At 40.0% G+C, this 17,625-nt stretch overlaps 1 protein-coding gene across 1 annotated transcript; it reads left to right on the top strand.

The window, feature by feature from the left end:
• Positions 1 to 1,634: 1,634 nt before the first annotated feature.
• TMEM267 (transmembrane protein 267) lies at positions 1,635 to 11,683 on the top strand (the record flags this gene model as incomplete). Its single annotated transcript, XM_082013202.1, has 2 exons — positions 1,635 to 1,958; positions 11,348 to 11,683. 2 exons carry the CDS (start codon positions 1,635 to 1,637, stop codon positions 11,681 to 11,683), a joined length of 660 nt encoding a protein of 219 aa, XP_081869328.1.
• Positions 11,684 to 17,625: the final 5,942 nt, after the last annotated feature.

Below are 17,625 nucleotides of genomic sequence, written 5' to 3'. Positions count from 1 at the left end.
GTGGATAATTCTACAAGAAACAGGCATGTGAATAATCTGGAAGAAACATTGTATATTCTCTGGTGCTCACGACCAATAATGTTTTTAAAATAATAAACTATTATGTATCAACATTTTTAGAAGTATTCATTTTTAAAGGAAGTCTAATACAGTGACAAAAAGCCCATTCAAAATAAAAATTTACCTGATAGAACCATCTGAAGAAGCATTATCAAGATTCAACGTATTGCACAGAAATAGCAACCTATTGGGAAGAATCCATTTTTAGATACGATGTAGGCTTTGAAACTGTGATCTTGTCTCCATGCTCCCCAAAAAGACAGAAGAGGGTAACAGTTGGAACAGTTAGAATTGATACTGTCCTTCAAAGACAAAGACTTATCGGTGTGTTCAACGTAACAAAGCTAGGGGATGCATCACTTATATGAGGATTTTTATTTCAAAAGTGTTCTTTTTAATGTTATCACAGAAATGAGTACTCTGTCTTTATAATCCGGGTATCCTATAATTGTTTCTTTGGGAGTGGGGGTGTCTTTAAGACCTTGAATTATTTTTGGAATTTCTTTTGAGGTGTCAAGCAGTTACTTAAGGACAATAATTATTCCCAAGAAATCACCTTGTACAACATTGCATAACGATTACAGAACATAAGTAGTTTTTAAGGACTTCTAAGTGATTATTAGTACTAATAACCATGCCTTTATTTTCAAATTACAGTGGTCAACTTTTGAAAAGGAGCATGACTGAGATTAGTTAATTTTCTGCTTTTCTGCCAAAAAAAGAGCTGTTAGGAAGGTAACGTGGCAGACAATGGACAAGTCCCAAAAGTAACACTTGAGTTTGCTGCTGGAGCACATACTGAGGAAAAGCATATGTAGTTTTTCTCTGTAAGGAGTTAGTTTTGGTTACTTCAGATTGACTGAATGGTTGTTGTCTTTGTGTTTATGATAAGTAGTAAAGATATTTTAGTGGTTCTGGTTTTCTTAATGCTTACTCTATGTGCCAGTCTCCAAGCTAAACAAGGAGTTGCTCAGAGGCACATAACAGGGTGATAATACATATGTTTACAAAGTATGTAAATGAAAATAGTGTTTGGGATTGTAGATTAGGAACTCGGTTTTAACAGTTGTGGCATAGAGAGATTTGAGATTTTTGAGCATCAGTCCTAAGAGTTCTCCAAACTGAATCTTTTTTTGTTGTTACAATGTGAAGGATTTAATTCGATGAATATCATGTATTTAAGACCAGGAGGAATCTTGAAACATATTCAGTGTATTGTCATAGACATATTTCAAATTATTTTCTAAAATTTAAGACTTCAGAAAGTGGAGTTAGAGCTTTCCATGTTACAAAGGTGCTTGTTCTAATTAAAACAGGACAAGTGTTTTAATTCAGAGATGTAGTGTTCAAGTCAACAAATTAACTTAACTGAAATCAGATTCCTTAGGAATATTAAATGGAAACAGTGAATTTGGGGTTTTTATGCTCAGTTGTAGCTGTGATAATCAATTCTTTGTGCTAATGGATTTTTTCCTTTTATAGTTTTCTTTCTGTTCTCTGACTTTTACAGAACGACTGACAATACAAAAGACAATGCACAGTGTATATCCTGATGACATTTTGTGTGCTGTGACATGATTTTTGCCATGGCATCTGAGACTGAAAAGGCCCATGCTCTTCTCCAAACTTTCAGCACAGCTTCAGTTATTTCTAGTCTAGGTTTGGGGATATTCTGCTTTGTAGCAGACAGACTTCTGCAGTTTTCCTTCATTCAGCAAAATGACTGGCTCCGAGCCTTCTCTGATAATGCAGTGCATGGTATACTAGGAATGTGGTCCTGGGCAATAGTGATTGGACTCAGGAAGAAAAGTGACTTCACTGAGGTCACTCTGGCTGGCTTCCTCGCCTCTGTCATTGATGTGGACCACTTCTTTCTTGCTGGTTCCCTCTCATTAAAGGTAAGTTGATATCAGTGATTGTTTATTTTCTTTCTTCATCACTGTTTACTTTATCGTTCTTCTACCATATCCTCAACAAAAAAAGTTCCAATAATACTTGAATTAGATACATTTTTAATAGATATATGGGATTTATATTTGTAGGTAGCTGTTACAATTTTAAAAGCTGTAAAAATATTTTACATTTACTGTTAAGTTCTGCTCCTTACAAGGCTCTGAAAAAAGAGTTCTGAAAGCCCTTGTACACTATATCCTGTGCGTATCACATAGTTGCTTTGTTATCCGAGTAAAACAGTTAAGTGCTGCCGTGCATACTTTGTGTATAAAGTAGATAATTTGATTTCTGTTTACAATACAGAATAGAAATCTCTGCAAAGTAGATAATGCAGCTGCTGTTTTATTTCATTCAGTCTTACTAAGTCATACATGTGGTTTTAGCCAGCCCTAAATATTTCTCCCACAAATAAGCTGTATATGAGCTGTCACCTTTAAAAAGGCAGTCTAAATTTGCCCTTAAATATAGTTGGTTGTAAAAAAAAAAAAAATAAAGCAAGTGTCAAACTTGTTAATAGAAGTAAAAAAGTGAATTGGCTCCCATTAAGGAATATATGTGATCATCATCCATTTGCAGAACTGCTTGTTAGGACAAAGTTTCTCTATAGGATTGGTACTACCAGACTATGGCATTCTTTTTCAGTGGTTCGCCAGTGGTTTAGGTGTGTCCTGTTCCTGCTTCACCATTCACATATTTTCATATACCCCTGTCTTCTTGCCTGCTCTAAACATATGTACCCAGCCTTTGCTGACCACAACAGTCTCTTGTGTACGCTCTCCAAAACATTTGTACCTTCTGTAAGCTCTGGCTGTGCCAGCCGCAGCCACAGTTCTCTTAACACTGCCTTCCAGATCTTATACCTCCGGCAGACACTCGTCCCCAGCTAGCTCCTGGTCCCCATAGCTAGATCTCTGCCACTCTGCTTGTTACCAGGAATTTGCTGTGCTCAGCAACACAAGTCCTCATAATTTCACAGAATCACAGAATCACTAAGGTTGGAAAGGACCTTCAAGATCATCAAGTCCAACCATTAATCCAGCGCCACCATCTCCCCTAAATCACATCCTGAAGCGCCACATCCGTAAGTTTTTTGAACACTTCCAGAGATGGTGACTCCACCACCTCCTTGGGCAGCCTGTTCCAATGCTTGACCACCCTCTCGGTGAAGAAGTTTTTCCTAATATCCAGTCTAAACCTCCCCTGGCACAACTTGAGGCCATTTCCTCTCATCCTATCACTAGTTAGTTGGGAGAAGAGACCAACACCCACATCGCCACAACCCCCTTTCAGGTAGTTGTAGAGAGTGATAAGGTCTCCCCTCAGCCTCCTCTTCTCCAGACTGAACAACCCCAGTTCCCTCAGCCGCTCTTCATAAGACACATGCTCCAGACCCCTCAGCAGCTTCGTTGCCCTTCTTTGGAGAATTTGATTATGCTGGTGTTGCTAGCGTATGTATATATACATGCTACTTACTCTCCCATCCCCAAAAATGTACACCCTCACATGCAGAGGGACCTGCACAGGAGAAGGGGAAGATACTGATCTTCATCCATTCAAGTAGAGCATAACTTAGTTATTTGACTGTCTTGCCTTTTTTCTTTTCTTCCAGTTTGCTTGTGTTACACTCTTCATATGGATGACAGAGGAAATAGCTCCTAGGAAGCAGAGGAAAAAAGGAGGTGGAGGGAAAATTGCTGTTCTTTGTAATCCTTTAATTAAAGAAGAACAATGCAAAATGGTTTACTAATTTTTTTTTAAATACGTAGGAGACAGCTAAATGCAAGAAGCATTATTGCTTGTAGTTGAGATGTAAAAATCAGACTTCCAATGGGAAAATAGTTTTTGTTTACGTACACTATCACTGCGTGTTGTGGAGAAAAGACTTTTTCCTGTGTGCATTTTGTCAGTTTCCCCCTTATATTTGCCTTTGAGAAGGAGAGCATTTTCACAGAATCACAGAGTGGTTGCAGTTGGAAGACTCTTCAGGAGGTTATCTTCTCCAACCCCCTGCTGAAGCAGGCTTACCCAGAGCTGGTTGTTCAGGACCATGTCCAGACAACTTTTGAACATCTCTATGAATGTAAACTCCACAACCTCTTTGGGCAGTCTGTTCCCATGCGCAGTCACCGTCACAGTGAAAGCATGTTTCCTTACATTCAGGATGAACTTCCTGTGTTTCAGTCTGTGCCTCTTTCCTCTTGCCCTGTCAGTGAGCACCTCTGGAAAAAGCCTAGCTCTGTTCTCTTTACACCGTCCCTTTAGGTATTGGTACACCTTGATGACCTCTCCCCTGAGCCTTCTCTTCTCTAGGCTAAACAGTCCCAGCGCTCATCCTTTCCTCATATGCAAGATGCTCCAGTCCTTCGTGATCTTAGTGGCCTTCCCTGGACTTCATCTCCAGTAACTCCATGTCTCTCACACTGGGGAGCCCAGAACTGAACTCAGCGCTCCAGAGGTGGCCTTACCAGTGCTGAGGAGAAAGAGAAGGATCACCTCCCTCGACCTACTGGCAACACTCCTAATGCAGCCCTAGGTACCACTGGCCTTCTTTGCCACAAGGCCATGTTGCTGCCTCATATTCAACTTGTTATTCAAGTTGAATATCCTTAGAACTGCTGTCCATCTCGTTGGCCTCCAGCATGTATTGGTGCCTGGCGATATTCCTCCCTAGGTCGTCTTTAGTTCTCCCCTTTTCTGTACTTTTTCCACGTGGAAATACTGTAAAATTGTAAAACGATATAGAGAAAAGGAGGGTTAGTTTGCTTGATTAATGGGTCTTATAATAGTAACATTATGGTATAGCATTAAATTTACAATAATGATTACTGTTACAATTATTAATAATTATATATTAATACTAAATAATTATAATAAGTATTGTCATGTACGTTTTCTTTTTTTAAATCAGTAAATGCAAGTAATGAGTGGCTAGTTATTGGAAAGTATTGTTAAATTTTTCTTGCTACTGTTTCTTGCATTTGAGGTTTCTACCAGTATTTTTTCTCAGTTATGACCACTAGATGACACTCTTCACTAATGTCTGTTTAGAAAGTTGATTACTGTTATTGTATCATAGAATTGGGAGGTGACCTGCCTCTTTACTGCCTTCAGTGAGGCAAGGTTAAATATGCTTACATTTTCCATGATGGAGAACGTTTGTGTAGCCTATCCCTAGTATCCCAAGCAAAGTAAATTATTGCAATTTCATGACTAATTTGTTTCTGTGTTGTTTCAGTTCCCAAGCAGCTAGCAATTGTTTTTCAAATACCCAGCCTAAAGTATTGTTGTTGACAGTTAGATGTTGTTTTCTTATTCTTTAAGGCCTCTCTGCAAGAGACAGCTGATCATGCTCTCCCCAGAAATGTTTTTCAGATCGGAAGTACAAGATGTTGTAGGTAGAAGAATAGCCCTTTAGCAGCCAAAATTACTTAGCTGAGGTAAGGAGAAGGGAAGATGCCCAAAGGCTTTTGCATAGTCGTTTGCCTACAAACTTCTCCCCCTTCCATATGTTACTTGGGCTAATAAAGGATGTTTACCTGTAAAGCGTATCCTGCATGGGTCTCTTGACCCTTACAGCAGTAACAGCATTACTCTTACAACTTGCAAAACCATTATGCTTTACAAGAATTCTCTTCTTGACTAAGTAACTCACAAAAAAAAATTTGTAGGGCCTGGATTTATGTTTTCTGAGCCTCTTACTATTTCTCTCGTCTTCTCTGGATTGCCTTTTGCCTAAAATATTATTAAAGGGTCCTGTCCCAAACTGTGTATAGTGTTTTAGGTGAGCCAAATAGCATAGATTAATTCTTTATTTAGTGTCACATGCATACAACACTTCTGTCTTTTTAAAAATTAAAAAAAAAAAAATCTGTTACAGGTTTTATGTCTTCTTGCAGTGCCATCAGAGTCTTTTTAGTTTGTGATATAATGTAATCCCCAGACACTTTTCTTCTGTATTGTGGCCTGGCTAGCTAGATCTAATTTGAATACGTGATTTTTCTTTCTTCAGTTTACAATGATGCGCCTTTCAGTTTCGTGTTGTAATTTCAGGCTGTTGCCTATGTAATTTATTACTCCATGGGATACTTTTTTACTATGTATTTGTTTGTTCCAGTCCCATTCTTCCTCTTCAGATTGCAGGATTGAGAGTCACTGATTTAAGAGCCTGCAATGTTTACCGCTTATGCAAGATATTACTAAGTAACTAATAAATTAAGAAATCTGATTAACTAGCCACACCACTATTACTAGTTTGCAACAATAGTATTTTTCACATACACAGTTATCCATAAAGCTCCTCATCACCACTCTTAAATCTGATGACACAGTCCTCCACAACATCCTTCTATTTAAATCAGAGGGATATGGATTTGATGGGTGGACTGTTGGGCGGATGAGAAATTGGTTGGATGGTCGTATCTGGAGGGTAGTGGTCAACAGCGTAATGTCCAGATGGAGATCGGTGATGAGCGGTGTCCTTCAGGGGTCTGGTTTTTTTAGTCTCTTTACTATCTTCATCAATGACATAGAGGGATCGAGTGTACCCTCAACAAGTTTGGAGATGACACCAAGCTTCGTGGTGCAGTTAACACACGTGAGGGATAGGATGCCATCCAGAGGGACCTGGACAAGCTTGAGGAATGGGCCTGTGTCAACCTCATGAGGTTCCACAAGGCCGAGTGCACGGTCCTGCACCTGGGTCAGAGCAACCGCAGTACAGACTGAGCGATGAAGGAATTGAGAGCCGCCCTGCCCAGAAGGACTTGGGGGTATATGAAAACGTGGACATGTGCACTCGTAGCCCATGCGGCCAACAGTATGCTGGGCTGCATCCAAAGCAGCGTGGCCAGCAGGGCGATGGAGGTGATTCTGCCCTTCAACTCTGCTCTGCTAAGACCCCACCTGGAGACCTGCGTCCAGCTCTGGAGCTCTCAGCACAGGAAAGACGTGGACCTGTTGGAGCAGGCCCAGAGGAGGGCCACAACAATGGTCAGAGGGATGGAACACCTCTGCTGTGAGGACAAGCTGAGAGAGTTGGGGTTGTTCAGCCTGGAGAAGAGAAGGCTCCAGGGAGACCTTCTTGCAGCCTTCCAGTCCTTAAAGGTGGCTTATGAGAAAGATGGGGACAGACTTTTTAGCAGGACCTGTTGCAATAGAGTCAATGCTTTTAAACTAGAAGAGGATAGATTCAGGCTAGATGTAAGGAAGAAATTTTTCACACTGAGGGTGGTGAAGCACTGGCACAGTTTTCCCAGAGAGGTGATAGATGCCCCATCCTTGTGTTATAAATGATTTAGTCCCAAACAGGATTCCAATTCAAATTTATATTTCAAATAGAGGCAAGCAAACAGCACTGGGTGCGCCAGGAGCCTCTGCTCCACCAAGCCGCACGCGGTACAGTTCCTGTTCCTGGTTTATATCCTGTCCGTTAATACATATTCATGAATAGGCGTGTCTTCTTCGGCGCATGCCCTCTTCTCCTTCTAGAATCTTCTCGAATCTTCCTCAGCATGATCCTGTTCGCTAATATATATTCATGAATAGGTGTGTCTTCTAATACATATTAATGAACAGGCGTGTCTTCTTCAGCGCATGCCCTCTTCTCCTTCTAGAGTCTTCTTGAATCTTCCTCGGCGTGCCCCCAGGATGACCCCAAACCTTATGAATGCACTTTCTTTACACAATACTATGTGGTCAGTGGTCAAACTGGTTTGAGCTGATATACCAGCAAAGTAGTTTAACTTTCTCCTGTAAAATACCCCTTTTTATGGTGCAGGAGAAATCCATGAAAGTACAAGAAGATTACACTTCATCACACGAATCAGATGAACATATTTCACACTTGGAAACACTAAAGTTCAGGTTGGACGGGGCTCCGAGCAACCTGATCTAGTTGAAGATTTACCTGCTGATGGCAGGGGGATTGGACTAGATGACCTTTAAAGATCCCTTCCAACCCAATCTATTCTATGATTCTGTGATTCTACTTTTTTGAATTAACTCTTCTATGCAACACAACACAGTATTTGCCTTCTACTTCCAGTTGCTACCTTCACAGTGCTCCAGTCATCTATTCCTGTTCCTGCTGACACAGCTCACTGCTTGGATTATTTGGCTATTCGACTTTTTTTCATGATGTCATCATTATTTTTCTGGAGTATTCAGAGTAAATAGTCACCCGTGGTATTTATATGTTTACTCTGATAAATACTTGTGTACCAAGTAGCATGTGATCTGCCCTTTTGCCCACATTATTTTTGCAACAAGTGTAAAGTCTACAAAGACTTTGCTACTTAGAATTTGTAGTTATTTGTATTCCATGTAGTTTTTTCTGTGAATTATATGCATACAAACGTAGAAGAATCTAAGAATCAGTGTTTGAAGAATCTCTCTCATTGACTAGCTCTAAAGGTGAAAGTTACTGCAGCCTGCCATAATACTCAGCATCGCTGATAAACAAGAACAGGATTGTGGGCTGCTCCACTTAAGACTGTAGCCCAAACACTCATGCTGCAGAACAGACAAGCAGAAATTACTAGCTCGCTACTTAAGACTTACCAGCTTCTAAAAGTGTAGAGGACACAGTCGGTGGCAAACAAGATTGTACCAGCAAGCATCCATAACACAGCTGGTTAATGTGCCACTGCTGACCACCTTGGGCTGCACAGGAGCATTTCTGGAATTGGAGAATAAGCTTTGCACATGCGCATTTAATTTAGCATTGAATGTATAGATCAGCCTCAAAACTATGGACTTCAGGCTTGTGAAGCATCATGGAATATGAGTGAGGGAGCCCATGTTGTTACATAAATTCCATGGTGTCACTTTAAGCATTAAAGGAAAGTTTGCTTGGGTTCTCCTGCGTGTGATTGTTGTTCCCTGTCTCCCTATGCTCATTGCAGTGTGTGAGATGGGCTAGAGGAGCAAGAACTTCAAGAAAATCTTGCACCTGATTGAACGCATAGGCAAATGGAAAGGCAATTTGTGTTGTGAATAAATTGTTTGCAACTGCAACCTGATCTCTGTCATGGTAGACATCCACCTAAGTTTACCCAAACCATGATCAACTTTTTCCAGGAAGGTTAAGGCAGAAAAGGCTTGCACTGTTTGGTTTTTTTTAAGACCTGGTGATATCTATAGGCAAACAAATTTGCCTGTTAGGAGAAAGAGAGTAACAGCTTATATTGCCAAATAGAACTACGTGTCTGTCTCTTGGGCTTGGCAACTCAAGGATGTAAATGTTCCTCTAGTTATAGGATGTGAAAGAGAAAACAGACTGTCCTCTCAGAACTGGGCAACAGCATTTCAGAAGCCTAATGACTGTACTGCAATTACAAATAGGGCTTTCTCTTGCTAAAATTGGGCGCTCAGATTAGCTGTATGAACAACCCTGCCATCTAATATTCTGTATGAAAAAGGTTTAAGCATCACCTCCCCAAAATTGGATAAAGATTGGCACTAACACTGATAAATTACATACATAATTAACATTCGAATTCTCCTTACTCACTGGGTTGCTCTTGGCACCTAACCCCCATAGGGCAGAGGGAAAAGACTCAGTTAGACTTTGCCACTGATTTTTTCAAAGTGTAGAAATAGCGACCAGTCAGCAGGATATCTGTCAAAATTTATCAACCACCCAGGGTGGCTTTTCAAAGTGAGATTAGTGTAAACATTTTAGCCTCTTGCTGCCAGTAACAAAAATCTGACTGTCTGTGTAGGGTGAGTCCTAAACAATTTCACCGTCACGAGATTTTTCTACTTTAATCTGTGAACAATCTGCTTGTATGAAACAGAAATGAAGTTGTAGAAAATACACCCTTTTCACCAACTTTAAGGAGTTGGGTCCATACCATTACAGTTAAAAGCTGTTGAGACATTTGTGGACTTTTTAATCCCATCACCTGATTGAGAGAGTCATGGACAAGCATGTGGTGGGAAGCTGATAGAGCAAAGCTTTCTGCAAGCCTTTTAATGTTGGCTTTGATTTAAAGCACACACTGTTATATTCCGAGGTAGTCCATAAGTTTCCATCTCTGTATTTCTTGGCTAAGGCTACATCAAAGTTCCCTTACAGGGAAGGGTTCCAAGCAGTTGTCTAAATTATCCATGAAAAGTTGATGAAGCTATTCCAGAGTCCCACTGTCATGTACTGTAGTTGTTGACAGTTAACAGTTAACACACCTGAAGCATTTCTTGAAGCGATGCTTTGTTTGCTTTCTGCAGTAAACTCAGTGAGGATGTGTTCAACATAACAATCGGATGCACCATCACATGCAACAAGTACGTCTCTGGTTCCTGTTAACAGTCTTCCAAATGTTCCCCAGTATCTGAATTGAGCCAATTAGTATTACATCAGCACCTGTACAGATCTTTGAGTAATGTGCTATCATTTCTCCTGTGCTTATGGAAACAAGAATCTACTTATTTGTTGGCTAGAAATACAAAAAAATAGTATTTAATTTTTTTTACTTTCTCTGAATTTATGGAGGTAATTCTAGCTGTTGCTAGTAAGTACATCCAGACTATTTTCACAAGTATGTATATTAAATTTATAATTATTCTTAAAATCGCTAAATTTAATCTCACTAGCTAGACGTTCACCTTAATTAAAATCAAATTTCAAGCTTTAAACTGAGTTAACGTTAAACAAGCTGTTGATATACAAACCCCAGTCACAAATTGTTCAGGTGTTGGCTTCTGAACTTGTCTTTTGCCTCTCCATAAAGAATACTGTGTCAAGGCAATCAACATACATGTAACTTAGATCATTTTTTTGTTGTATTGGAAATTACTGTTCTGTTTTAGATACTGTCCAACCAAAACAACTTCACCGGTGTTAACTGTATTATAATAATACATTTATATTATAATTATTATTAATTATAATCATTTTTTTTAAATAAATGCTATTAAAGCATATGAAATATTTCAAGTAAAGCATATTAAATATTTCAAGTGTATTATATGGTGGTTTTCCTTTTAATTATTGTGAAATTAAATACATGTAATCAGTGCAGCAGCCTGTACAAGTTCCTGTATACCACATGACTATATGACAAATAGTATACCTCATCCCTCTCCCTCCCTGTTTTGTCATCGGTAATGCTTAGTGGGATGCATGATTCGTATCATGCAGTAGAGTGACAGGGCAGCACACAGCTCTAATACATTTAAATAGCCATATTGTTGATTTTCGTCAACTGCAGTGGAAAGGAACAGTGTGTTCACATTTCCACCTAGTCACTTGATAATACACCTGTAAACATCCATGAAACACTTATTTTCTTGTCACAATTGTGGCCATTGCCAATTATGTTTTTCTTTTCTGCAGGCAGCTCTGGCACTTCCACAGAGACCACTTCTTCATTGTTCTACTGTGATTCCTGTTGTGGCTCTGACATTAAAGTGTGTTATGCACCTTTTCAGGCTTAAGGATTCATGGTGCTTTCTTCCCTGGATGTTGTTCATATCCTGGACTTCTCATCACGTCCGTGATGGGATTCGTCATGGCCTCTGGATCTGCCCGTTTGGAAAAACTCCTCCTTTGCCATATTGGCTGTATGTGGCAATTACAGCATCTTTACCTCATCTATGTTCATTTATCATGTATTTAACTGGCACTAGAGAATTAATGTCTATAAAACATGGAATCCGCATTGAGGTATAAGAATGGTGCCTCTTACAGGCTGTTTGTATTAGCACTTGAAATAAGCTGTCTGTTTATCACTGAAGTGGTTTCCTTACGTTTCCTAAAACTTCAGAGTTAGGCATTTTAAGCCTGTGGAGCCAGTTACAGCTCCTGTGTCAATTCCTTGTGGTCACAGAAACCTATTTAATGAATTGCAGTAATTTTGTATCTATACGTTCCCCTTGTAAAATACGTGGTCTTCCATTATAGCTCATGCATAGCTAGCTGATTTGTAAAGTAGTTAGTCTCTCTCTGTAGTAATTACATTACATTTTACTGCTATGTTGCCATTCATCTGATCACCGTTTGCTTTGTATTTTTATTCTGCCTTTAGATAATACATTACATCTAGGTAGCATTTGTATAGCACTTAAAAAATGTAAAGTACTGTATAAATGCTAAGTATTAGTGAGAATTTAGTAGTGTGTCACACTTCTAAAAAACCTCAGTTAACCTTTTGAATTTATTTGTTTTCCTGCTGGACTCTTGTATTCAACTGTTTTAAAAGAAGTGCTGTTTGTATTTCACAGTGTGCATCTGTATATCTGCACCTCTTTGAACACTGCTGTCATGTAGTGTTTCTACTAAATTCTATTCCTCTATAGTTGGTATTCAATTTGCAGGTAATTACTAGCTGTTACTTGTGGTTAGAAAGGAGAAGACAGTTTGGTTACAGTATTATGTGTGTGGGCCAAATTGTTTAACTTAAAAAATATACTAATTATGAATATTATTTAATTTGGAATTAAGGAATTTTAGTAAATATTTAAGGATTGTGTAAAGGCAAACTTATTTATTACAATAAAACGTAAGTTTTAGGGAAGATTCAGGAAGATACAAGAAAATTAAAATTGCTCAAAACGCAAGTCTGCTTAAAGAACTTACTACTGTACTTGTAAACAGCATTTTCCATTAAGTGCAATATTATCCTTATTATTGTACAGTAAAATGCATCATTATTATATAGAAATAGAAATTTCCTCATAAACAAGTTCCTTAAGGAAAAATGTTATTGTGTTGGAGGTTCATAACTTAGTAATTTGCACTGTGGACTATTCAAAGTAACAGTTTTCATTTACAGAAATTTCTCAGAAAAAGTCACAAAGTAAAAATTGAGGTCTTGTCTAGTTTACAGTGTACAAGCTGAGGAATGTCTATTAAAAAAATTGTTAATTGTTTATTCATTGAACTCCATTGCCCATTAAAGAGATGGGGCCTTAATTATTCTGGTTTGTGATTAATAGCTGTCAAAAGGGATTATTTTTATGGAAGATCATATATAGGGTAGCACGTGCTGAACTTAAGCTATCCAAGGGTGCAAAGATTAGGTGCTGTGTTAATATTACATTTACATCAGTAAATGTATATTAGAATAAAGTACAAAAAACTACAGAAAATATTAACTGGAGTGGCTGGCTTAATGGGTTCCGGAGACTTCCATGGCTGCAAAGTACTAAAGATTCTCTGCGGCACACTAAGCTCACTGCAGAAAGTGTTTCACCCTTTTAGAATGTGCCTTCCCACAAAAATAATAGTCTCTGCCCTATTTGTTCTTTGTGTTAAAATCAATGTATGCTTATGGACACTTCTCTGACCGTACAGTGGGCCTGTTTAGCCTTCAGTATAAAATGAAGAAAAGTTTTTTTCTTGGAAAGAAGATTGGAAAAGCAGAACATTCCTTGAAGGATTATCCTCATACTGTGGATTTCTGTCTTTTGCGGTATGTAAGTTTCCCAGAAAGAACATCGGTGTGGTGGGCTGACCCTGCCTGGACGCTGCTCTGTCGCTCCCTCCTGAGTGGGGCAGGGGACTGAAAATGTAAGGAAAGGCTCCTGGGTCGAGGCAAGGGCAGGGGGAGATCACTCACCAGTTACCGTCACAGGCAAAACGGACTCGACTTGGGGAAACTGGTTTAATTTACTGCCAATCAAATCAGAGTAGAGAGAATGAGAAATAAAACCATTACTAACACATTCCCCCCACCCCTCCCCTCTTTCCAGGCCCAACTCCACTCCCGAATTCTCCACCTTCCCCCCCCGAGCGGCGCACGGGGACGGGCAATGGGGGTTGTGGTCAGTTCATCACACCTGGTCTCTGCTGCTCCTTCCCCCTCAGGGACAGGACTCCTCACACCGCCCCTGCTGCAGCCTGGGGTCCCTCCCACGGGTCCTCCATGAACTTCTCCAACGTGAGTCCTTCCCACAGGCTGCAGTTCTTCACGAGTTGCTCCAGCCTGGGTCCCCCCACGGGTGCCGTCCTTCAGGAACAGGCTGCTCCAGCGTGGGCGCTGCGGGGTCCCAGGTCCTGCCAGCAAACCTGCTCCAGCCGGGGCTCCTCTCTCCATGGGGCCACAGGCCCTGCCAGGAGCTGGCCCAGCGCGGGCTGCCCACGGGGTCACGGCCTCCTTTGGGCATCCCCCTGCTCCCACGTGGGGCCCTCCCCGCGGGCAGGTGGAGATCTGCTCCCCCATGGAGCTCCATGGCCGCAGGGGCACAGCCGGCCTCCACGTGGGCTTCCCCAGGGGCTGCCGGGGAACCTCTGCTCCGCCGCCTGGAGCCCCTCCTGCCCCTTCTCCTTCACTGACCTTGGTGTCTGTAGCACTTTTTCCCTCACATATCTTCACTCTTGTCTCCAGCCGCAGTTTATCTTGCACAGGTTTTTTTCCCCTTCTTAAATATGTTATCACAAATTGGCTCAGCCTTGGCTGGCGGCGGGTCCATCTTGTAGCCGGCTGGCATTGGCTCTGTCGGACAAAGGAGAAGCTTCTGGCAGCTTCTCACAGAAGCCACCCCTGCGGCCCCCGGCTACCAAAACCTTGCCACGCAAACCCAATACAATCAGAAATGTCTTGCTTTAGAGACCTCAGAGCAGGAGCTGTCTTTTACCCAAAGCCATGATGGTTTAGTAGAGGAAGAGTGTTGCTCCCTCACTTACTTCTAAGCTGTTTTTTAAACTATAGGCTATGAAATACGAATAATGAATTTATTGTGTGCAAGAAGTGAACACTTAAATCCGTGTAGAAAATTCTATGTGTTCTGGTTTCATGGTATAACGTTTGTATAATTCTGTGCTTTATCCAGATTTGTTGCAAAAGGAAAGAAATACAGGAATAAAGTGGAGAATTACACTTTCTCATTTTTAGATTGTAGCTGTAGCATTTTTGGTAACTATATGTCCACCAACAGTCCTTAAGATTGGTACAGTACTGTTCTAGCTATGTTTAAGGATCATTTAATGGGTACATCTTAGTTTAAAAACATGTATTTTCATTCTCTCTATTTCTAGCGATTTGGGGGGGGGGGGGATTTACAATAATTTTCAGCTGTATTTGAAAACACGATTTTTCTGGCCATGTTCTTATACCAGTTCTACCACAGCAGTAGCTGAACACCACTTCGAAATACATTAAGGAAAAGTAGCAGGCACTTGTGACACATGGCTTCTTTCTCTCTCCCTCCAAACAGACATGGCGGTCTGACGCCTCGTCCTGACATTTAGGCAACTTTAGCTCAGGCCATAGGCAGCTTTCCAGGGCAAAGCGACACGTTGCAAATGATGCTGTAATGTGTGGGTAGCCAGATTAGGGAACAACAAAGGAGAGGTTGAAGATTTGTTCCAGCCTGTGCCACCTAGGAGATACACCTGCCTATTACGCGTTGCCTAACATTTCCTTACCAGTATTTCATGTACATTTCAAATTCATCACGATTTCCAACTGTGCATTGATACTTGCCACGTGCAGCAAAACCGTGGCAAAAATAAACCAAGATACCAAAAGCATAATGAGTTTGTGCTTTACTGCATGCATTACAATAAAAGGCAAATGGGAAGTACAAAAAGCATGGAAATTACGAAAAAAATTGTTAACAAACTCAAGCTAGTAATTTCATGCACAATGTATGATACATATCACTAAGGTATTAGTTATTTCAGGGGTTCATTTGCTATGCTAAACTGAACTTCCTCCATGTATTTTCAAGTTGTACTTAGAAAGGTGAAGAAAATGTGGGGTTTTTCTGACTTAGAACTGTGCTGCTCTTCTTCCTGCTTTAATGGATTGCTGTTGTAAAAAGTAGGTACTAGTAATTTCTAAGTTAAAAGAAAAATGTTAGACTATTTCTTCTCACCAGTTCTCTAGAAATAAGATAAAATTTATCCTAATTCCCTAGTGGCCTTAACAGAAAGAGTGAACACATTTCCCATCAGTTTATATTCTAGTTTAACATGTAATCTGTATTTTCACATGACAGCTGATGCCGCTTTTTTCTACAGTGAATTATATTGTATAATGTGCCTTTAATTGGTTATTTATAAGTGAATTATTGATAAATGAATTACTCATAATTGATGCCACACTCCAAGGAAAATGCTGCCAAGTTTGAATTAAACTGAAATAATTTTAACAACCGCGCTATTGGTATTACCTTATTATCAGAAGAACATTTCCTTTACTAATGGAAATAAAGTTCCAGAGAGAGAGAGAGGGGGGAAGGGGTTAAAATTCAGTCTAAAGAAAATGTTAATACATAGTTAATTTTGAACACATATATTTTTATTCCATCAGCTACTGTCAGTATGATGTAGCCCAGGGAATTCAGTCTTACTTTGGTAAGATTAGTCGTTTTTCCCCTTAAAAATTGCATAACGTTGAGTAAGGGTTCTGGACTGGTGTGGGGTAGTTTCCTTGATCTACTGTCCACTCCTTCACAACAATTTTTACAGATGACCCAAAGAAGATGGTAGCTGTGAGTTCTGGTACAGGAACTATGGTAAAGAAATGAAACCAAATATTGCAGACCTAACAGTGGCACAAGGAATTTACAAAGTTATAATGCTGCTAAGTTTCACTTTTACATTTCAATTTAAATTGCTGATAGTCAAACAAAACCAGCTTCTTTTCAGATATTACTGCCAAAAATTTAGAAGCAAATTTTGTGATGACTGGTCTGAAAATATACAGACACAAGCACTCAGTTATTTCCTAGTTGTACTGTGGAAGCATGGTTGGGGCTTGAGGAGTTTTGATACAGAATACTCTGGCTAGCAAAACCTTGTAGCACAAGTGATTCTTGTTTCATTAGTCCCTGCAGAGAGAGATCGTCCCTTCTTCTAGACTTGTTTTGTTAATGTTAAAATTTGAGTGATTTGCCAGCATCTTTTGGGTGAATGTTCTGTATGTCTTGTACATCAAACATAAATAAGCAAAGCAAATGCACTTACAACTTCATACCATAAAAACGTATGCATGATTTATTTATAAATCTTTCCCCAAAGTAAAAATAACTTGCATCTTACATCATGCATCATGCATCTTGCATTTACATGTCTATGTAAATATAGACATATATGCTACATTTCATGTAGCAAAACATGAAAAAATGAAACAACCAAACACAGTTCTCATGAGGTACTTTACTTAATATCACTTGTAGACTGACATATTTCATTAGAGTGATGATCAGCTTTTACAAAATTAATTATGACTTCTAAAATGCAGAACAAACATTTAATATAAATCAGACCATTTTCTTTCTCAAAATCAAAATCCGTCCAAAGCCAGGAGTTTCTCTTTGGAAGATTTAACAATTGCAGTTAGTGTATTTATCGTGGCTGAAATTTTCAATGCTAAATTCTTTGCTTCAGTTTACATCATCCAGGCAGGCAGACATCCTGCTGGGAGTCTGTTACAGGCCACCCAACCAGGATGAAGAGACGGATGAGACATTCTATAAGCGACTGGCGGAGGTCTCGCATTCGCTGGCCCTTGTTCTTGTGGGGGACTTCAACCTACCGGACATCTGCTGGAAGTATAACACGGCAGAGAGGAAACAGTCTAGGAGGTTCCTGGAGTGTGTGGAGGATAACTTCCTGATGCAGCTGGTGAGTGAGCCCACCAGGGGAGGTGCCTTACTGGACCTGCT

Source organism: Phaethon aethereus (assembly GCF_964289735.1).
Source record: "Phaethon aethereus genome assembly, chromosome: Z".
In the NCBI taxonomy this organism is placed as follows: domain Eukaryota; kingdom Metazoa; phylum Chordata; class Aves; order Phaethontiformes; family Phaethontidae; genus Phaethon; species Phaethon aethereus.
The sequence above is the reverse complement of the archived record's forward strand: the minus strand, read 5'-3'. Positions and strand labels throughout refer to the sequence as shown.